Source organism: Camelina sativa, chromosome 8 (genome assembly GCF_030686135.1).
Source record: "Camelina sativa cultivar CO46 ecotype springtype chromosome 8, ASM3068613v1".
Taxonomy (NCBI): Eukaryota; Viridiplantae; Streptophyta; class Magnoliopsida; order Brassicales; family Brassicaceae; genus Camelina; species Camelina sativa.
Window position 1 is genome coordinate 8,696,259 of NC_141887.1, and position 21,825 is coordinate 8,718,083.

At 37.3% G+C, this 21,825-nt stretch overlaps 4 protein-coding genes, 1 long non-coding RNA gene and 1 other non-coding gene across 17 annotated transcripts; 3 read left to right on the forward strand and 3 right to left on the reverse strand.

Annotated features, from left to right (window-relative positions):
- Window positions 1–3,909: 3,909 nt before the first annotated feature.
- Window positions 3,910–4,015, reverse strand: LOC147939813 (small nucleolar RNA R71). Its single transcript, XR_015564861.1, has one exon. It is a non-coding gene; the product is annotated as a small nucleolar RNA R71 (small nucleolar RNA).
- Window positions 4,016–9,238: 5,223 nt separating this feature from the next.
- LOC104706797 (uncharacterized) lies at window positions 9,239–10,756 on the reverse strand. The gene is made up of 2 exons (XR_754488.3): window positions 10,552–10,756; window positions 9,239–10,274 (listed from the first exon to the last, which is right to left on the reverse strand). It is a non-coding gene; the product is annotated as an uncharacterized LOC104706797 (long non-coding RNA).
- A 2,188-nt stretch (window positions 10,757–12,944) lies between these two features.
- Window positions 12,945–17,944, forward strand: LOC147939814 (uncharacterized). The gene is made up of 2 exons (XM_087461040.1): window positions 12,945–13,319; window positions 13,422–17,944. The coding sequence occupies exons 1-2, from the start codon at window positions 12,945–12,947 to the stop codon at window positions 14,409–14,411; spliced, it is 1,365 nt and encodes a 454-aa protein (XP_087317166.1). The 3' UTR covers window positions 14,412–17,944.
- On the forward strand, window positions 14,528–15,565 carry LOC147939815 (uncharacterized). Its single transcript, XM_087461041.1, has 2 exons — window positions 14,528–15,128; window positions 15,234–15,565. The coding sequence occupies exons 1-2, from the start codon at window positions 14,528–14,530 to the stop codon at window positions 15,563–15,565; spliced, it is 933 nt and encodes a 310-aa protein (XP_087317167.1).
- Window positions 17,217–18,644, forward strand: LOC147939816 (uncharacterized). The gene is made up of 3 exons (XM_087461042.1): window positions 17,217–17,778; window positions 17,910–18,470; window positions 18,640–18,644. Exons 1-3 carry the CDS (start codon window positions 17,217–17,219, stop codon window positions 18,642–18,644), a joined length of 1,128 nt encoding a protein of 375 aa, XP_087317168.1.
- Window positions 18,645–18,921: 277 nt separating this feature from the next.
- On the reverse strand, window positions 18,922–21,825 carry LOC104706798 (uncharacterized). 12 transcript variants are annotated; one of them, XM_010423027.3, is made up of 5 exons: window positions 21,498–21,744; window positions 21,090–21,201; window positions 20,927–21,012; window positions 20,667–20,719; window positions 18,922–20,107 (listed from the first exon to the last, which is right to left on the reverse strand). In XM_010423027.3, the coding sequence occupies exons 1-5, from the start codon at window positions 21,580–21,582 to the stop codon at window positions 20,057–20,059; spliced, it is 387 nt and encodes a 128-aa protein (XP_010421329.1). In that variant the 5' UTR covers window positions 21,583–21,744; the 3' UTR covers window positions 18,922–20,056. The 12 variants fall into 12 exon arrangements, 5 of the variants coding, with proteins under 5 accessions (XP_010421329.1, XP_010421327.1, XP_087319450.1 ...); XM_010423025.3 differs by having other exon boundaries at window positions 21,090–21,315; window positions 21,498–21,724; XR_015564629.1 differs by lacking the exon at window positions 18,922–20,107 and adding an exon at window positions 20,503–20,582 and having other exon boundaries at window positions 20,850–21,012; window positions 21,090–21,315; window positions 21,498–21,801.

Sequence of the window (21,825 nt, forward strand, 5' to 3'; positions counted from 1 at the left end):
TTGCAAAGTAAACAATAAAACAAAGCAAGAATGAAACTAAACAGGAACATAAATTAAACTAATGCGAAACAAGTAATGACACAGGATTTAACAGAAGCTAAATGAATGCAATAGTAATGCAACAAGAATGAAACAGAAAGATGCAGAACATAAAACAGGAACTCTGGAATGAGCTCGAGCAAGCACTCGATCGGATGCTCAATCGAGTGGATGGTCGAGTTGATGTACGAATGTCAGAAACAGAGCAAAAATTGAAACAGAGCAAACAACAATCAATTAACAGGATTTAAAACAGGGACATTAATAAACAAAGAAAGGTCTTAAGGATGGATTCATGGGATGGACTCAAGCTATAGTTATCTAAATTGGTCAACAAATCTCAATCAACAATGAGCTATCTCTAGACAATGATCTTCTAATATATGTTAATTCATTCTCATGATAATAACAATCAAGCCAAGATACTTCTTAGACCTAGCTCTCACTAGCTATTACATATCAAAGCAGGCATTAATTAATCAGATCATCAATGTCAAAAATCAAACAAACATCTAATCTCTTAGCATGCTTCATGATAATCTTTAGTATTAGCCTTATCTAGCAACTTAGACATTGGTATGATGCTAAGAAGCTTAAGATCTACCCTTACCCTCTCATTATAAGAATAACATAGAGCATATCTAACCCATAAGAGATATTAAGCAATCAATCTTGACCAATCCAAACAACCATAACCTTTATCCACCCTAATCCATCCTGAAGATTCTAAGCCAGTACTCATAATGACAAAACATGATGAACAAAGTCATAAACCCAGAAATCAATGAAACTTGCATTATTAGGTAGATGAGATGAAGATCTACAATATTGAAGAAGAAATCAAACTCAAATTCTCAATACTTAGAAAGTTATGAAACCAACAAGTATCAAAGATTTCTTTGTTTTTCTACAAAAGTGGCTAGAGAATCTAAGCAAAGAAGTGCAAAAAAGTAAACAATTCCGAAAAGGGTAAATACTAGGTCTAGAATTGTACTCTAATAAAAGTCTCTCTCTTGGTGGCTGCAGGGTACAAGGCCTTTTATAGGAAAAGGAAGGAAAGCCCTAAAAATGCTAAAAGACAAAATAGGTGGACAGCTTGGTCATCTTGTCCAGGTGCTCGGTCGAGTGCTGGTCGAGTGGCCTCTTCTTCTGCTTCTCCCATCCGGTCGAGTCCTTCTCCGCACACGGTCGAGTGTCTGGTCGAGTGGACTTCCGGACCTTGATTCTTCAGCTCCAAATCCCTTGTTTCCTTCTTTTGACAGCTCCAATCTTTTTCAGCATCACTTCCATCCTCCTTAGGATCCAAAATCACATGTTTATGCAAGAAACTATGCAAATGTGATGTTACTATATTTTACCATATTTAAGGCCTTGTTTAGTTCATGTTTTGCATCATATAGAAATGATTCCTTAGGTTTTATAGCCATTTATGTCTAAATATACAGTCAGGATGTTTAGAAGCATGCATTGCATACATTTGTGCATTTGGAGTATCATTAGGTGTTATGGAGCTCTAAAAGGGTAAGGAAGGAGTTGGTGTTATTTTTGGAGCTAAACAAGAGGACTGAAAGTATCAGGAAAAGAATTCGCAAGACAACTCGACCACAGCACTCGAGCAGGCACATGGTCGAGTACTCGGTCAGATTCATAACGAGCTCCTCAAAGATCGATCCAAATGAAGATCTTCCGTTGCGATTCAGCTTCCGCATCCTTCATGAGAGTTGTACGAAATTGAGATAACTTTCTAATGCAGCTGGTTTAAAGGCAATCAGAGGTGTAGTGTAAAAGGTATCCCGATTTTACTGAACGGATATCATCCCAGATCGAAAACTCGAGCTACGTGACGGACCAACCACTCGACCATGCACTCGACCGAGCACATGGTCGAGCTGACCGCCGCCTCTCTGTTTTGTCCTTTAGCTAACTAGGGCTTCTCTCTCTTTACTATATATATGTGTACTGGCACTTGTGGCCGAAGAGAGAGACCCTAGAGACCATGTAGACACCTCATAACCTAGTTTTTGCCATTTTTAGCTTCTTTTACTTTATTGCATCATCTCTTATCTTTTCTCTAGATTTTCATAGATTTGTAACCTTCATAACTTTGAATCTGTTGAATATTTGCTTTCACTTCTTTGTTCAATATTGTTCATTTTTATCTCATCTTTCTAATCATGATAGTTTCATTAATTTCTGGGTTTGTGTTCTTCATGATGATTTTTAGATCTTATTAGTGGCTTAGGATCTTATGGATGGATTAGGCTGGGTAAATGTTATGGTTGTTTAGATTGGTCAAGCTTGATTGTTATATATCTCTTCTAGATTAGATATGCTCTATGTTATTCTCATACTAAGAGGGTAATGATAGATCTTAATCTTCTTAGCATCACACCAATGTCTAAGTTGTTAGATAAGGCTAGTGCTAGAGATTATCATGAAGCATGCTAAGAGATTAGATGTTTAAAGTGATTTTTGACATTGATGATCTGGGTTTTAATGCCTGCTTTGATATGTAATAGCTAGTGAGAACTAGGTCTAAGAATTATTTTGGCTTGATTGTTATTGTCATGAGAATGGATTAACATGTATTAGAAGATCATTGTCTAGAGATAGCTCATTGTTGATTGAGGTTTGTTGACCAATTTAGATAGCCATAGCTTGAGTCCATCCCATGAACCCATCCTTAGGATTTTCTTTGTTTATTGATTTCCCTGTTTAAGTATTGTTAATTGCTTGCTGTTTGCTATGTTTTCATTATTTGCTATGTTTCTGTTCATTCGCTTGTCCACTCGACCTCCCACTCGACCATGCACTCGACCGAGTGCTAGGTAGAGCTCCATTTTACTTTCTTGCTTATGCATTGTTCTGTTCATGTTTTCTTCTGCTTATTAGTTAATTATGCTTAGTTTTGTTTATTGCACTTGTTCTACAGTTTAATTCAGCATTAGTATTGTCTTAAGTTGCCTTAGTTCATTGCATTTCATTATTGTCATTAGGTTGTTAGAAACAAATCAACTTGATATTTGGCTTAACTTGAATGCATTGATCACATCTTGACTGCTTACATATCACACTCTTTATGGATTGACATCCTTTATGCTACAACATCATAAGGGAACTGAAACACTTTGCATTACATTCTGATCATTCATACTTATGTTTGTTTGTTTGATTGCATCATTTATTCATTTATAAATAGATACTTGAAAAATCTCATGTTTCAATTGGCGTCGTTGCCATTAGGGTGTTTATATGTTCCAGTCGAGATTTCATTGTTTCAAGATTAAGCTATGTTACTTTTTATTGTATTACTGACCTCTTTCTTGTTCTGGTGTTCTGTTTTGATTCTCAGGTACCACTCGTCTAGGCACTCGGTCGAGTACCTCAAAGCAAACGGTCGAGTGCTTGTTCGAGCACCTGGTCGAGCACCTGTTTAGAGTCTCAAAATCAAAGAAAAAGAGGTGGCAATGGAACTCCCACATGATCAGACTGAACCTCAAAGGAGAAGGAAGATTGGTGATAGTCATGCTCCCACAACTCATACTCAGAGATTTGGGATAGTGCCTCCTGTTGTCCATAACACAACCTTCACAATCAAGAGTAGTTTTATCTCAAGGGTTCAAAGCATCAAATTTCATGGACTGCCTACTGAGGATCCACTTGCACACCTTGATGAGTTTGATAGGCTATGTAGCCTCACCAATATAATTGGAGTTAGTGAGGATGCCTTGAAGCTGAGATTGTTCCCTTTTTCTCTAGGAGATAAAGCCCATCAGTGGGAGAAGACTCTACCTCTTGGAAAAATCACCTCTTGGATTGATTGTAAGAAGGTATTCCTTGCAAAGTTCTTCACTAGCTCAAGGACTGCATATTTGAGGAATGAAATTTCAGGATTTCTCCAAAAGAACAATGAGACCTTTTGTGAGGCATGGGGGAGGTTCAAAGGATATCAAACACAATGCCCACATCATGGATTCAGCAGTGAATATTTGTTGTGTACTTTGTATAGAGGTGTTCTTCCCAATATCAAGATGCTCCTAGACACAGCCTCCAATGGAAGCTTCATGAATAGAGATGTAGCTGGAGGTTTGGAATTAATAGAGAACTTTGCTCAGTCTAATGGAGATTATAGTGAAGAATATGATAGCAGCTTAAGGGGAGGTGTTGATTCTGAGGAAGAGCATAGAAAGGAACTACAAGCTTTAGAGGAGAAGCTTGAGAAGCTAGATAACCTCTTTCTAACCCAGCAGAAGCAAGTACATGTTCTTTGTGAAGCTGAGCAGTTTATGGTCCCAGTTTACCCTCCACAACAACCCCAACCAGCTCCTGCTCAAGATCATGAGATGAAGAGTATGCTTCAGCAACTCCTACAAGGTCAAGCTAATGGAGCTATGGAAACAAGTAAGAAGCTCACAGATATGAATAACAAGGTGGACTGCACATACAGTGACCTTAATACCATGATTGAAGCCTTAACTTGCAGAATGCTTCTACTAGAGAGGAAGAATGAATCTTCTTCTTCTAGTCAACTCAATGGGACCACAATTGACAATCTAAAGGAGTTTGCCACTGCCCAAGATATCTCTCTCAAAGAACTACCTTCAAAGCGCACTGAGGACAGTTGCAACCAAGTTGAGGAGGATTTTCTTTAACCAGAGGTGCAGAATGAGAAGAGAACTGAGCTTGAGACACCATTCGACCATACACTCGACCATGCACACGGTCGAGTGCCTGACCGAGTCATTGCTCAAAATTTTAGCAAGCCGGTTTGGTTCATTCCTCCTCCCTATCAGCCACCTTTGCCATTTCCAGGACGGTTTAAAGAGCAAATGCTGAAAAGGTACAAGGCTTCTATTGATCAGCAAGCAATGATGGTCTTGATTCATGAACCTTTATTAGAAGATGTTGAAATGAAGGATAAGCCACAAATTAAAGAGCTTGAGAAGAAGAAGCCAACTATTGATGGGCAGACCTTCAGGATTGAAGAAAAAGGTCATGAAACTGAGTCTGAAATCTTTAAGGGTGTGAATGGGATAGAAACAGAGATTTTAGGTCACTCGGTCTTCCACTCGACCTACCACTCGACCTACCACTCGACCGAGCACCTTAAGTCACTCGACCGAGTGGTACCAAGTCACCCAAAATGCCCAGACTTCATCCCCAAGCTTCACCAACAACAAGAGCCAAGAAATCCTTCCTTTGATGGTTTGTCTGACCTTCAAACTATCAACTTTCTACATGATTCAGTGAGGGAATTAACAACTAAGGATGAGGAGATAAGTGGGCAAATCAAGCAACTCCATGGTAAAGCCAAAAGTTCCTCTCTAAAGAAAGCAAGGGAAGGTCTGAGTATTATTAGCAGACACAGCTCTTTTAGCATTAACCCAGGAATAAGAGGAGCAATACAATCTTTGGGAACAAAGGGGACTTCATCACCTCTCTATGACTCTTCCAAAGCATAAGAAGTATGCAAAGTCAAGCTTAGATACTTTAAACAAGCTCACTTGGGAGGAAGTCCCAAAGGTATCCTTGTATATATTGGTTTAAGTTTCTTGTTATTTTGATCTTGTTTTCTTTAATGTTATGGTTGGGCAGGTAGCATGAATGTCCTTTAAGCACTTGGTGGATATCAAATGAATCCCACCCTTATCCCATCCCAAGTAGTACTCCAACTCTATCTTTGTATATACCATTGCATTTGTTGTTTTTGTGCTCTTTCTTGATTCTTAAATCCTCTTTCAAATTTTTCTTACACAAGGGACTGTGTAATTTAAGTTTGGGGGAGGGTTTGAGATGACATTTGATGTTGTGTTCTGTTTTCTTATTTCAATTTTTTAGCATAATCATGTTAGTACTTGCATTTCATCTATGGCATAGAAAAACCTAAAAATTTGAAAATTTTTGCAAAAATCTTTACAAAAAAAAGAGAGTGTTCATGTAGTTTGCATTGCATATTAGGATCTTGTTAGTATGTTTCATGTAGGACTGTTTCATATTTGCATTAGGGATCTATGATGAGTTCAGCCTAGTTAACTTGTTTAAATTAGCTAGACTAGGATCAATGCCCAAGTTAATAGTACTTTGATGCTAGTTGAGTGAGCTAGAAACATAAGATTGAACTAAGCCTTGAATTCCTATATTGCATTTTGGTCTAAATTGAAGCATGTTGTGATTTGATGTCATTTCCTACTTATAAGAACCTAATATTGACTTGTAAGTATCTGGTTGTGCATTGTTTTAAACTCATGGATACCATACACATATTTGGATCATCTTTTTCCTTTTTACCACTCTTGTTGATCCAAGTAGCTGATTTCACTTTTAAATCAGTTTCTCCTACCCTTAACCAACTCTTCTTTCAAGCCATGTTTATTCTTAAGTGTGTGAGGCCTTTTTGGGATTGAGCTTGGTAGAAAGTGTTAGGTTTGAGCTGACAAGAGTAAAGCCTTGTGTAGTTCTAGTTTGCAATTTTCAAACTAGATAGGACTAGGTGGTTTAATTGTTGGGTTTGGGACTTGGTTGTTTTGAAAAAAGAAAAGAAAAGAAAAGGTTAGAGTCTTTAGGAGGGGAATGTGTTTAAGAGAATTTAAGCTCTAGTGAAAGAATGGGAAGTATAAAAATTGTTGAAGATGGTTCTAACCAAAGAAAAGAAAGAAAGAAAAGAAGAGTCTAGCAAAAAGCTTTTATGTCTTAAAGATTAAGAAGAAAAGGGAACCATAGCAATAAGAAAGAAGTCCCTATTCCACTAGTTGATTCAAATAAGAAACCTCTCCTAAGGCTTAAAAACAAAAGGAGAAAAATGGTACTTAAGAAGAGAAGAAGACAAAGGGTAGAATTAGGACCATTTGGGATTAGAATGTTAGGATCAAACACTTTGAGTGCCTTTGGGTAGACAAGATTTTGTTCTTGTATGTGTCTATTAGTTACCTTTAGCCTTCTTCTAAAGCTCAATCCATTTTTATGAGAGAACCTTGACTTAATGAGCCCCACTCTAAAGAGAGACCATCCTTGTCTCTAAACCTTTATCTCCAAGCCAAATGAGTTTAAACATTGCACAATCTGATTCATGTTCTTGCTTAATGAATGTTAAAGGAAATGATTGATCTGAATGCATGTGGATATCTAAGGCTTGAATCAGTAGAGGTTGTGATAGGTCTGTCTAAAGTTTTTAAGTACAGCTCATTCACCTTGCATCATAGTACTAGTAACTTGGACATTGATTCTAGGTAGCTCATTAGTAAGCTGTTAGGTTCTAAGATCTCACTTTCAAACCTCACCTTCCTACTTATGTCTTGTTTATTTGCTTGAGGGCAAGCAAAGACTAAGTTTGGGGGTGTTGATGTTACTATATTTTACCATATTTAAGGCCTTGTTTAGTTCATATTTTGCATCATATAAAAATGATTCCTTAGGTTTTATAGCCATTTATGTCCAAATATACACTTAGGATGTTTAGAAGCATGCATTGCATACATTTGTGCATTTGGAGTATTATTAGGTGTTATGGAGCTCTAAAAGGGTAAGGAAGGACTTGGTGTTATTTCTGGAGCTAAACAAGAGTACTGAAAGTATCAGGAAGTAGATTCGCAAGGCAACTCGACCACAGCACTCGAGCAGGCACATGGTCAAGTACTCGGTCGGATTCATAATGAGCTCCTCAAAGATCGATCCAAATGAAGATCTTCCGTTGCGATTCAGATTCCGCATCCTTCATGAGAGTTGTATGAAATTGAGATAAATTTCTAATGTCGGTGGTTTAAAGCAATCAGAGGTGTAGTGCAAGAATTATCCCGATTTTACTGAACGGATATCATCCCAGATCGAAGACTCGAGCTACGTGACGGACCAACCACTCGACCATGCACTTTACCGAGCACATGGTCGAGCTGACCGCCGCCTCTCTGTTTTGTCCTCTAGATAACTAGGGCTTCTCTCTCTTTACTATATATATGTGTACTGGCACTTGTGGCCGAAGAGAGAGACCCTGGAGACCATGTAGACACCTCATAACCTAGTTTTTGCCATTTTTAGCTTCTTTTACTTTATTGCATCATCTCTTATCTTTTCTCTAGATTTTCATAGATTTGTAACCTTCATAACTTTGAATCTGTTGAATATTTGCTTTCATTTCTTTGTTCAATATTGTTCATCTTTATCTCATCTTTCTAATCATGATAGTTTCATTGATTTCTGGGTTTGTGTTCTTCATGATAATTTTTAGATCTTATTAATGGCTTAGGATCTTAGGGATGGATTAGGCTGGGTAAAGGTTATGGTTGATTAGATTGGTCAAGCTTGATTGTTATATATCTCTTCTAGATTAGATATGCTCTATGTTATTCTCATACTAAGAGGGTAAGGATAGATCTTAATCTTCTTAGCATCACACCAATGTCTAAGTTGTTAGATAAGGCTAGTGCTAGAGATTATCATGAAGCATGCTAAGAGATTAGATGTTTAAAGTGATTTTTGACATTGATGATCTGGGTTTTAATGCCTGCTTTGATATGTAATAGCTAGTGAGAACTAGGTCTAAGAATTATTTTGGCTTGATTGTTATTGTCATGAGAATGGATTAACATGTATTAGAAGATCATTGTCTAGAGATAGCTCATTGTTGATTGAGGTTTGTTGACCAATTTAGATAGCCATAGCTTGAGTCCATCCCATGAACCCATCCTTAGGATTTTCTTTGTTTATTGATTTCCCTGTTTAAGTATTGTTAATTGCTTGCTGTTTGCTCTGTTTTCATTATTTGCTATGTTTCTGTTCATTCGCTTGTCCACTCGACCTCCCACTCGACCATGCACTCGACTGAGTGCTAGGTAGAGCTCCATTTTACTTTCTTGCTTATGCATTGTTCTGTTCATGTTTTCTTCTGCTTATTAGTTAATTATGCTTAGTCTTGTTTATTGCACTTGTTCTACAGTTTAATTCAGCATTAGTATTGTCTTAAGTTGCCTTAGTTCATTGCATTTCATTATTGTCATTAGGTTGTTAGAAACAAATCAACTTGATATTTGGCTTAACTTGAATGCATTGATCACATCTTGACTGCTTACATATCACACTCTTTATGGATTGACATCCTTTATGCTACAACATCATAAGGGAATTGAAACACCTTGCATTACATTCTGATCATTCATACTTATGTTTGTTTGTTTGATTCCATCATTCATTCATTCATAAGTAGATACTTGAAAAAGGTTCTTGTTTCAAAATGCAATGCAAATCTATTCTAATGCATAAACAGTTCTAAAGCTACACATTAATGGACAAATGAGATAGAAAATCATGCAAAAGATGTGAATATGCTAAGGGAAAACAGGGTAAAATATATAAACATCAGTAAGTGGCTGATGCCCATGGCAGCTTTAGGTCTATGAAATGAGGCTTCATAAATTAGCTCTCCAACTCTCTCACAAACTGAAGACCCTCTCTATCCCCCATTCTGCCAAACAATCTAGAAGAACATCAGCTATGGTTGCTCCTTTATGGTCCAAGACATGCTTAAACCCGATGATCAACTTTCTTAACCTCCAACAAGAATCAACAAAATGACAAGTAATTACCATGTAGCTTGCTCTTGTGCTTTGTGCGACCCAAATATCAGTAGTGAGGGAGACTCTTTGCTTTTGAGCTACAAGCATTGTCTTCAAGGCAGCTTTTTGGCTCACATACATTTGAACAATATCTCGGGTGGCTGTCCTTCTGGAATGTGGCTGGTAAAGTTGAACCCGTCTGCAGAAGTGTCTCCATGCTATGCTTTCAATGAAAGCAAGAGGTAGCTCACCTAACACCAACATCTCATTACATGCCTCTCTAAAAAACGCTTCTGATACTCTACCCACTTGCATGTTCCCAGCAGTAACTCCACTACCGCTGTTCAAATTTTGCTGAGTCGCTCTTTGCTTCCAAGCAATGTATGGCTTTCATGTTGTAAGATGTTTACTCAAATTTGAAGTTCCCGAAGTGGTGACACACTTCAACCCTAAAGCACAGTAGTTACACTTGCATCTGTTTCTATCATTTGGCAGCCTTGTAAAATGAGCCCACACCGCAGACCTTGTCTTAATTTCTACTTGGGAAGTAGACCCAGAACCTCTTGATTTGGCTTTCTTTTTGGAACCGGTTTAACCATCTACAAAATTTGTATCATCCTCTTCACCTTCACCCATAACTTCATCTTCTTCTCCATCGACAAAGTTTTCTTGGCAGGACGAAGTAGTCATCTACACAATAGAAAAAAAAAACAGTCACTACTCACTACATACGTCAAATTCTGAAGTACAGATTTATCTAAAAAAACAGTCACTCATCTACATAATCGAGACATGAAAGCAAAAAAAAAAAGTCACTACACATCAGAAGTATAGATTTATTTCAAAAAATCACCTTATTGATGCTCTACACAATCAAAAATTCTATGGAAGTCTATAAAGTTAAAACAATCACTTTATTGAATCTATGACTATCTACAAACAAATACGACACTGTGGGATAACTAACCTTGAATACAACCAACGAATCGACAAAACAGAGAGAGAAGATCAGAAAAGTGAAAACTTAAGCCGACAAAACCAAATGTGTGACTTTGTTTTTTTAGTTGTGGGAAACTCTACATAATCGAGAATGAGAGAAGAGGCAAGATGGATCGACAAAAATTAGGTTTAGGTGTATATATGTGGTGGGCTTAAGATGAAATAAAATCAAAATGAACTTGGTTGATATTGGACTTGTACATACACGTATCAACTAAATTTTAGTGGGCTATATATAATGTGATCTGTTAAGGTGTTGGGTAACCGAATGGATATCGGTTAATAACCGAACCCGAACCGATATCCATGGATATTTGAAATATTATCCATTCGGTTATTACCCTATATCCGAACCTGAACCAAAACCGAAATTTTTGGTCGGTTCGGTTCGGTCCATTCGGTTCCGGTTATATGCCTAGGACTACTCTTTTTTCTTCTGTCCAGGGATATTCATTGCTTGCCTCTCTCCAAGGAATATTCTAGTACAACTTCATTTAATCCCTTTTTTTTTTGCTATACTTTTAACTTAATCGTTTTAGCTAACCCTTGTTATGAAAAGTTGTTGACCTTTTATTTATTTATTCTTCCCACATGAGTGTTAGTTAATTTTTAGATTTTCTTTTCCTTATGCATTTTTGGAATTGTTGGAAAGCTGTAGTTTGTACACTCATATCTAATAAACATTATACATATATAAAAGATGTGAATATTTTGACCAAAAAAAAAAAAAAGATGTGAATATTTTTTTTTGCCTAGTTACTTCTTTTTCAAAGTCTGAAACTAAACACTCTAACATATATATGATCAAAAGACAGGTTCACGATACTGGTTCTCCAACATTAGTTCATTTTGCTTGCTCACCACCCACACTGGGTATAACAACTTATATTGGATGTACAATAAACTTTTGATATGATTTGCTATTACACTTGATCAAGTAAAATATTTCAGTTCATGATATATACATTCAGTCTTATATTTTTTATAAAAAGAAAAAAAAATATTCATTAGGGATTTATTTACACCACCCCAACGGAATCTATCTACTAATTTTAGTGAGTTGGTGACATGAGAAAATATGGTTTATCCGAGATATTATTGTTCACATTTCCCTTGCCTTTTGGTAACGATTATACTTACATTTATGAGAAGAATTTTTCCTTACAAAAAGAAATAAGCGAGAAAAATTGACAGTTCCCGACGAACAAATACCACTACAGCACGTCTTACCCTTGCACTTCTTGGTTAGACATTTTGCAATAATGAAGTAGAGAAAAAAAAGTAAAAAAATATATATATATATATACTAGCTAGTGTTTAATAAAATATATACCACGTAGGTAGGAGTATGGGTCCCCACATGCTGATTTAGTTGGGTCAACAACGAAAGCAAGCAAATGAAACATTAAAAAAATAAAAACAAAAAAGGTTGGCTCTCCCAATTTCTATGGGTTTTATGGATTCTTTCTGAAATCAAATGTCCACTTATAGAAGAAACTGGGAATCAAAGGGTTACATATCAGTGAGTCATGACGACCTTTTTATTAGTGTTTTTTACATTGATACTACTAGTACAGTTTTTTTTATTAGTGTTTTTGTTACATATCAGTGAGTAATGCACACATTTCATAAATTCGTATCACTAAAGAAAATAAACAAACAATAGCAGCCATTTAAATAAACAAAACATACTACTAGTATAGTTTGATTTTATTTTTAAAAATTTATTGACGAAAAAAAAAGAATTCTTTTATGATTTTATTTTGGACATCAATATATTTTGGGTTTCTTTTTTTTGTTTTCCTCCAAATATTACTGTTTCTTATTATAGTTTTCTATTTACCCACTTACTTTCACATTTTCAGTTCTACTACACCCAGTAGCTTTTTTTTTTTGTTTCTTTGACGAAATCAAGAATACTCTTATTAGTATTACTGTTCCTTATTATACTCTTATATTACTATAATAGCTAACACTTTTTTTGTTTTTTGTACCAATGTTAAGTAATAGCTAAATTAACACTTACTCTCAGTTGACCTTTGTTTATCCCAACATGAGTATCAATTTATTCACGGTCCATGATTTCATACCCTATCATTTCTATTTCCTAGAACATGCATTTCATCGCTTCTCTTTTTTGGGCTTAAGTCTTTCTTTATCAGATAGTGTCTTCGACTAGTTTTGAGTATAGAGTTACAGTGGAAAAAACACTTTTCTTTTCATCGTATCTCTCCTCTTTTATTCACATAGTAGTACTATTTGCCCAGATCTGAGTCCAAAACTAGGGTTTATTCTTATTTGCTCTTAGTCTGGGTTTGGTGGTGTTCTAGGAAATCTGTCAGAGAATTAGCGGAAATAAGGATGTCGTCGGCCATGGATAAAGCTCTTATGGCGATGTCGATCAGGGAAGAAGAAAATTTACCGTTTGAGATGCCAGATCTCCCAGAGTATTTTTCCACGGTTAGAAATACTTTTAGCCTGGTGGGTAGAGTTTTAAACCCGATTTGTCAACCAATGAACCGTCTGCTGAGGAATATGCCAAGTAAATGGCAAAAAGAGGGTCGGGTTAAAGGGATAGCTCTCACAAAAGAGAAATTTCAGTTCATCTTTGAATCAGAGCATGATCTTCAAGAGGTTTTAGATAAAGGGGTTCATACCTTTAATGAATGGGCACTAGCGATTGATCGTTGGTATGAACATCCTCGTGATAACTACTTGATGTTAATTCCAATTTGGGTCCATATTTGGAATATGCCGATAAATTATTACACTAAGGCGGCGATTACCGCTCTGGGTGAGTTGATTGGGCAAGTATTGGAATTGGCTTTTGATCCGTAGGTGCCTCAGTTACAGGAATTCGTGAGGGTCAAAGTCTCTTTTGATATTTCAAGACATTTGAGAAGATCAAAAGTGGTCAATCTGCCAAAAGGGGGTTCTGCAACAGTGAGGTTCCAGTATGAGAGAATCCAGAAGAGGTGTTTTGAGTGTCAACGTCTAACCCATGAGAATGATCTCTGTCCTATACTCATCAAAGAGAGACAAGATGCAGCTATGGCTAGACGTTTGGGGAAGCCTGTGGAAAAGAGGAAACAGTCAGTGATTTTGAAGGAATCGGATCCTCTTTTCGGTGTGCTAAGGGAGGATCAGGTGGGAGTGGATTCTGCGACTGGAAGACCAAGGATTGCTCCTGATGTACTTGAAGGAATGCGTCAATATCTAATGGTTGCGGATGAGACTGAATTATTGCTGAGGAAGAATAAGGTTATGAAATCTGTTGGAGAGGTTGAAAAAGATCCATTATTACAAAAATCGATGCTAAGGTTAGAACCTCTGCCTATAGTGCACATGGACCTAAACAAAGACAAAGGCAGGGTTTTCAATTATGAAGAAGAGAGGATTATCCAGGAAAGATCTAAAGGAGTGAAAGGGTTGACCAACTTGATGATGGCCTCATCTTCGGGTGTTGTGGAACATGATTGGAGGAGGGAATCCATAGCTCCTAATTCATTGCAAGTTTCGGCCAATTTTCTTGCTCTATCGCAGCCTTTTCAAGATAGTCTGACGGTTTTTAGTCCTGGTCTCTATGAGGCTGGGTCTTCCGGGATTAAACCTTTAAAGGCCAAGGCAAGGAAGAGACCTACTAAAAACCAGAGAAAAGCCAAACCAAAGGAGATCTTAAGGGCGGAAGATCTCCAGATTTTGAAGCTCGGCTGGAATAGTGGGGTGAAGGAGAAAAGAAAAGCAGTTGATGAGGGATCAAGCGCTGAAAAATCTACAAAGTTAAATCCCTTAGAGGTAATCCCAAAGGAGGGATTGCCCAACGTGTAATGAGCATAATAAGCTAGAATTGCCAGGGCTTGGGACGGTCTCAAGACTTGGCTTTTCCTCGTCTCAAGGAGATGCATAAAAAACATTTTCTCGAGATGTTTTTTCTTATGGAAACTATGAATAGTAGGGATTTAGTAGTTGACTTACAATGTTTTTTGGGGTATGATAAGGTTTATTCAGTCGAGCCGGTTGGAAAGTGTGGGGGTTTGGCGATTTTATGGAAGGATAGTGTGAAGGTTGAGATCAAGTTTGCTGATAAGAATTTGGTGGATCTCCAAGTCCAATTTGGTGGGGTGAATTTATTTTTATCCTATGTTTATGGAGATCCAGATTTTAAGAAAAGAAAGGTGGTGTGGGAAAGGTTGAGCAGAATAGGTGTTGGCAGAAGAGATAGTTGGTGCATAGTTGGTGATTTTAACGATATTTTGCACAATGGGGAGAAAATTGGAGGGCCTAAAAGAAGTGAGTCCTTGTTTAAACCTTTCAAGGAAATGCTCGAGTTTTGTGGGATGGTGGAAATGTCAAGTTCCGGAAATTGTTTCACCTGGGCTGGTAGGAGATATGATCTTTGGATCCAGAGTAGATTGGATAGAGCTTTTGGCAACAAAGAGTGGTTTAAAAAGTTTCCGGCTTCTAATCAACATTTCCTGGAAATGAGAGGGTCGGACCATAGACCGGTTTTGGTGAATCTGATGGCGTCTCAAGACTCTTATAGAGGTCAATTCCGGTTTGATAAAAGATTTTTACATAAGCCAAGAGTTGAAGAGACGATTTTACAATCTTGGAGATCAGGGGCAGTTGAATGAAATCTGAATGTCTCAGAACGGCTTAGAGTCTGTAGAAGAGCTCTTAGCAGTTGGAAACGGGAGAATAATATGAATACAAAAGAGAACATTCATAAGATTGAAATAGCTCTCGAAGTGGAACAATCAGTTTTATCTCCGAGATTCCATGAAATCTTCTTCCTTAAAAAGGAATTGGCTAAAGCGTATTGGGAAGAGGAATTCTATTGGAGTCAGAGAAGTAGGGAGAAGTGGATGCATTGTGGAGATAGAAATTCCAAGTTTTTTCAGAACTCTGTTAAAAACAATAGAGCAAAAAAAAGCATTGAAAAGCTCTTGGATATCAATGGTAATGAACAGTTCTCTGAATGAGCTAAAGGAGAAGTGGCTTTGGCTTATTTTAATGAGCTGTTAAAATCTTCCAATCCAACCAGTTTCGGCCAATGGTTTGAGGACTTTCCATCAAAAATTTATGATCATATGAATGAGTGCTTGATAAGAGAGGTCTCATCTGAAGAAATTATAGAAGTTGTGTTCTCGATTAAACCGGGTAGTGCTCCTAGACCAGATGGAATGTCGGGTTTATTTTTCCAGCATTACTGATACATTGTTGGTGATCAGGTGATTCTAGAGGTGGTTTTTGATACATGAGTTATGCCGGTAGAGTGGAATTACACACACTTGTGTCTTCTGCCAAAGGTTATCCACCCGGTGGTGATGTCTGACTTACGTCCGATCAGCCTTTGTTCGGTCCTTTATAAGATAGTGTCAAAGGTGCTGGTCAAGAGATTGAAGCCTTTTTTGGATCTGATTGTTTCAGAAACTCAAACAGCCTTTGTTCCTGGTAGGCTCATTTCTGACAACATTCTGGTCGCGCATGAAGTTGTTCATAGCCTTCATACCAAAGACAAGTTCGCAAAGGAATTCATGGCGGTGAAAACGGATATGTCCAAAGCGTATGATCGTGTGGAATGGAGTTATCTTCGAACTCTGCTTTCAGCTTTAGGTTTTCATCAGAAATGGGTTGATTGGATGATGATGTGTGTCTCCTCTGTTACGTATGCGGTTCTCATCAATGATAATCCTTTTGGCATGATTATTCCACAAAGAGGGTTGCGTCAAGGAGATCCTTTGTCTCCTTTTCTCTTTGTCACGTGTACTGAAGGTTTGACGCACTTACTGATTAAAGCACAATCCTTGGGTCTTCTTGATGGAATGCAGTTTTCAGATCAGGGACCAAACATTCACCATCTCCTATTCGCAGATGATAGCTTATTCATTTGTAAGGCTAATAAGGAGCAAGCTTTGGTTCTGTATAATATCCTTAAGGTCTATGGGAAGGCCACTGGTCAGACAATCAACCTAAACAAGTCTTCAATTTCTTTTGTTTCTAAAGTGAGAAAGTCTGATAAGCTGGAGGTTAAAGCAACGCTTGAAATTGTGAATGAAGGAGGGGCAGGGGTATATTTAGGTTTACCTGAATGTTTCAGTGGTTCTAAGTTAGAAATGTTGGATTACATCAAAATCAGCCTCAAGAGCAAAACATCTTCGTGGTTCTCAAGATCGCTTTCGCAAGGAGGAAAAGAAATCATGCTCCAAGCGGTGGCTTTGGCAATGCCAGTGTTCGCCATGTCCTGTTTCAAACTTCCTAAAACTACTTTTAGAAATTTGACAAGTGCAATGGCTGAATTTTGGTGGAACTCTAATGAGCACTTAAGGAAGATTCATTGGGTGAGTTGGGAGAAGATGTGCCTACTAAAGGATCTCGGTGGTCTTGGTTTCAGGGATATAGGACTTTTAAATCAGGCCCTTTTAGCAAAACAGACTTGGAGGTTGATTCAATTCCCAAACTGTTTTTTTCTCCAGAGTTATCAAGAGTAGATATTATCCTGAATCTGACTTTCTTAATGCGGTGCTGGGTTCAAGACCGTCTTTCGTTTGGAGGAGCATTCTTCATGGCAGAGATCTTTTGAAACAAGGGTTAGTGAAGAGAGTGGGTAATGGCAAAAGTATTAGAGTGTGGATGGACCCTTGGTTGGATGATAATGGGATGCGAGTCCCTTGGATAAAAAACCCCATAATAAACATTGATTTGTTGGTGAGTGATCTCATTGTTCCAACTAGAAAGGATTGGGATATCGACAAATTAGAGGATCAGTTCTATGCAGGGGACGTGGTGCTGATAAAAGAACATAAACTGGTGGTGGCCATGGATGACTTCTGGGTCTGGAAGCATAACCAGAGTGGGGCTTACTCAGTGAAGTCCGGATATTGGCTAGCTACTCAGATTAATATGAGACCACTATTAGTAGAAGCTTCAGTCCAACCTTCGCTAAATGAGCTTAAGATTCAGGTTTGGAAACTTAAAACTGAACCCAAAATCAAAGTTTTTTGGTGGAAAATTCTGAGTGGGGCGATTCCGGTTATGCAGCTATTATCTTGTCGAGGAATGAAGGTGGACAATAGTTGCCAAACGTGTGGTTTTGAAGGAGAGTCCATTCACCATGTTCTATTTGGTTGTTCTCTCGCGAGACAAATTTGGGCCTTGTCGGACTTTCCTACACCTGAGTTTGGTATGGATCAAGGTTCGGTTTTCTCTATTATCTACTATCTCTTGATTAATAGAGATAATAGAATTTGGCCGTTTGAGTTAGAAGAAGTTTTCCTTGGATTATTTGGAGAATCTGGAAGAACAGGAATCTATTCTTTTTTGAAGGTAAAAGGTTCTCTCCTTTGGAAACTATGCAGAAAGTAAGGAAAGATGTGGAGGATTGGTGTGCAGCTCAGGTGGTTGAAGGAGAAAGGATAACTACACCTGCAGAAGGGGGATCAAACTCTCGTTCCCCGAGGGTCTCTGTAACTACGGCATGGAAACCTCCGCAAAAAGATTGGGTTAAATGTAATATTGGTTTTTCTTGGTCAAAAAAGAAGTCTCTGGTGGGAGCAGCTTGGGTCGTAAGAGATGAGAAAGGGTTGGTCCTTCTCCATAGTAGGAGATCTTTCTCTAATATCAAAAGCAGTTTGGAAGCTCATGTGGTTTCTATTGTGTGGGCAGTTGAGAGTATGAAAAGTCACAATTTGAATAAGGTTGTGTTTGCAGTGGATGATATCTTTATGGTTGGAATTATCAACAGACCGCAGGCTTGCCCTTCCTTCAGATTTCAATCATCAGAAGTTCTGGGGGTCTTGGCATTTATAGTCGACTGGTTGTTGGTGTTTGAAGGAGTTGCAGCAAATAGAGGAGCTAATCTCATTGCTCAAAGTGCTTTAAGTCAAGGTCTGGTACAATCCTATGTGGCGATGGGGTTTCCGGTTTGGGTAGAAGATCTCTTTACGGATGAGAGAGTTTCTTCCTTTTTTTGAAGTTTTTGGTTCTGCAAGTGGTATTAGCTCTTTAAAGGAGTAATTCTTTTTGTAAAGTCCCTGTTCATATGGTATATTTTCAGGGTAGATCAGTTAGGCGGGCCTATATGTTTGGGATACCCTTTAGATCGATTTTTTTTCTGACTTTTCTCAAATTAGGGGGTGGTTTTAACATCGTATGTAATCTATATATATCAATCTAAAATCAGTTGACAAAAAAAAAAGTATCAATTTATTAAGATTTTCCTTTCATTAGGGATTTTTGGAATTACATGTACTTGGATAGGGGGTACGTAAAATGATTTTTTTTTAAAAAAAAGAAGTAAAAAACAGTAGTAGAGAAAATATACTTTTTTAACATGTAATGATGTAATAGTCTAATATTGTTAACATATTGAGAGAAAAAAAAGACATGTTCACAGTACGCAGTAGTAGATAAAAGTAATAACGTATTTGCCGAACTAATAGTCTAATATTTGTTAACATGTACAAGATACGACAGACATAAACTAACATATGATCGAAACATAGGTTCATGAATCACGATACTGGTTCTCCAACATATCAGTCAAATATTTCGGTTCATGAGAAATATTTGTCATTTAGAAAAGAAAAGAAAAAAAAAATGTTAATTAGTGATTTATTCACCCACAAAAGAGAAAGAAATTACTTTTGCTTTAGTGAGTTGGTGACATGGGAAATGGTTTATCCGATATTATTCATCTTTGCTTTGCCTTTTTGGTAGCGGTAACATACATTTATAAGAAAAATAAAAGTTTTTTATAATTAAAAAAAAATTACTACTGCTTTTTTTTACAGTTCCGGATAGACCTAGGCATAATAACCGTACCCGAATACCTAATCCGGAACCCGACCCGAAAAACCGGATTCGGGTTGGGTACGGGTTTGCCTATAAAACCCTATTGGGTTCTATTTTCTAATACCCGTGGGTTCGGATTAGGATCGGGTAATACCCGGTACCCGTTTGGGTACCCATTAAATCCGAACATATAAACATATTTATAATATTTATCATTAATATAATGCAATTACCCCAAAATTATGATTATAATTTTGAATATTTAGTTTAGTTTTATACCTAAATATCAAAAATAATCAAAATATCTAAAATATTTTGTTATGTAAGTCAAAATTTAACTAAATTTATTTAAATTTAATTATATTTTTTTGGGTACCCAGTAGTTCGGGTACTAATCGGGTTCTAAAATTTGTAACTCAAACCGACCCGAACCCGATAGTACCCAAACCGAACTGAATCCATATATCTAAAAATACCCAATGGATTCTATTTTTCTAAACTCGTTTATCCGAACCCGAATGGGTAATACCTGAACCCGAATGGATTATCCGAATGCCCAGCCCTAGTTCTGGACGAACAGATCGGTATATATGAGACCACTGTAGCACGACGTCGTCCACCACCTCTTTTTCATCTTGGTTAGGCATTTTGCAATAATGAGTTAGAGAAATAATTATTTTTCAGTGTATAAATACCACGTAGGCAGGAGTTGGAGTATGGGTCCCCACATGCTGATTTAGTTGAGTCAACAAAAGTAAAAAAAGAAATGAAAACAAAAAAGAGTAAGACCATCTCCACTCCAGAAACTCATATAATTAATATTAAACTAATCAAAATAACCTACTAATAACTTTAAACAAAATCATCTTCTACTAAAGAAACCCTATTAAGGTTGCTCAATCATCATAATTCAAAATTTGTAAACAATTTCAAGTTTTTTAATTGTGTAAAACCAATTTCAGGTGATTTACAAAGAAAATAGTTCTGATTCTTGAACTTTAATGTGTGATACCAATTTCAGGTGAGCATTTCTTATAAACCTGCATTTTTGCTACTCATAAGCTTTGTACCCAAGTAAAAAAGTAATGCATATTGAAGATATATAAACTATCAGAGAAGTCTAAAATTGGGTTGAGACATTTGTAGTATTGCCATTAGATGCAAAACGGATAAAACTTCATACTAAACGTTTGACATCTCTATTTCCTGGTTAAAAGTAAACATGTAAGAGTCTGTTATATTATGATGACACTTGCAGACAAACTACTATGCTAGTAACAGCATCTCTACCTCATCCTCCTGATTTACCCAATTGAATGGTACTTTAAACTGTAGATGGCTACCTGAAGAACATTACAAATACAGCAGGGTCAAGTATAAATATCTGAAACCAAACAAATCTATTTCTTATAAACACATAACAGTATATATTGCATCTTTACTTAATCCCAAGAGAACAGGTAGATATTCTACCAAAGCTTGATGGAGATCCGAGAGCGCTGAACCTCCATAGCCAAAAAACAATAGTCATGAAGAGTTCAAAACCTCACCGATGCTTGTTGGCTTTCTTCTGTTCCCACCAGTTTCTTTAGGTGTTGATGTGAAGCATCTCATTTTTTTACAGAGCCTAAGAAATCTACAAAGCCAAAAACAATCTACAAGTGTAAGTGCTAAATTTTGAGACATGTAGAAACAGAGAGAGCCAGAAGAAACCTATGGATGGTGACATAAAGCCTCATAAGCTCTTTCATCTCAGGCCTACCATAATCCCAACATGTGTGAAAAGTTTGCAGCATAACCCAAAGCCTCATGAGCAATTTCATCTCTGAGAACGAATCATAGGAACGAAAAAACTCAACAAGCTTATTAAGATTCATATCAAGCGCCTTCATATCAATGAGTTCTCCCAAAAGAGGAACAGCATCACTGTATGATGAACCTGAGAGCAACGCTAACATCTTCTTAACAACCTCACAATCAGACTTCACAATTTTCAAAAGACGCAATTGCTCTACGACTTCCGTAACCCTATATCGGAGTATGAATCGATCGATACTCCTTCATACATGCTAAGTTCTTCGAATTTTTTCTCTAATCTAACAAGTTTCGCTTCTTCGTTACCTTTCTCGAGTATATCCCAAAGCTCCTTAGCCGATGAAGCCGAGATAGTTTTCCTGAACGCCGAATCTGTGAGTGAAGCTTGCATCCCAAAGCTCCTTAGACCAGCAAGCCTCCAGTTTTAGCTGCAAAAATCAAAGGATTCGAGGTGAATCAATTGATTTTTCTGGTTTCTAGATGAATCGACTTCGATTCGCCGTTTGGATCGACAGAGAAGAGAGAGAGAGGAACGGGGAAGAAAGAAAGAAGAAAATAGGAAAAAAAAATATCATTTTATGTTTACCAATCAACGAATCATAATACGCCACGTAGCATTGCTACTGCGTTGCTT

Bases quoted from the DNA above. Each gene is read 5' to 3' on its own strand.
- LOC147939816 (XM_087461042.1), top strand. From the start codon at position 17,217: ATGGACCCTTGGTTGGATGATAATGGGATGCGAGTCCCTTGGATAAAA. The intron at 17,779-17,909 runs GTTCGGTTTTCT...TCTTTTTTGAAG, and splicing joins TGAGTTTGGTATGGATCAAG to GTAAAAGGTTCTCTCCTTTG.
- LOC147939814 (XM_087461040.1), top strand. From the start codon at position 12,945: ATGTCGTCGGCCATGGATAAAGCTCTTATGGCGATGTCGATCAGGGAA. The intron at 13,320-13,421 runs GTCCATATTTGG...TTTGATCCGTAG, and splicing joins TGATGTTAATTCCAATTTGG to GTGCCTCAGTTACAGGAATT.
- LOC104706798 (XM_010423025.3), bottom strand. From the start codon at position 21,582: ATGCAAGCTTCACTCACAGATTCGGCGTTCAGGAAAACTATCTCGGCT. The intron at 21,013-21,089 runs GTTTCTTCTGGC...TTGGCTTTGTAG, and splicing joins CTTTATGTCACCATCCATAG to ATTTCTTAGGCTCTGTAAAA. The intron at 20,720-20,926 runs GTGAGGTTTTGA...AATGTTCTTCAG, and splicing joins AAGAAAGCCAACAAGCATCG to GTAGCCATCTACAGTTTAAA.
- LOC147939815 (XM_087461041.1), top strand. From the start codon at position 14,528: ATGAATAGTAGGGATTTAGTAGTTGACTTACAATGTTTTTTGGGGTAT. The intron at 15,129-15,233 runs GTCAATTCCGGT...TGAATGTCTCAG, and splicing joins GTCTCAAGACTCTTATAGAG to AACGGCTTAGAGTCTGTAGA.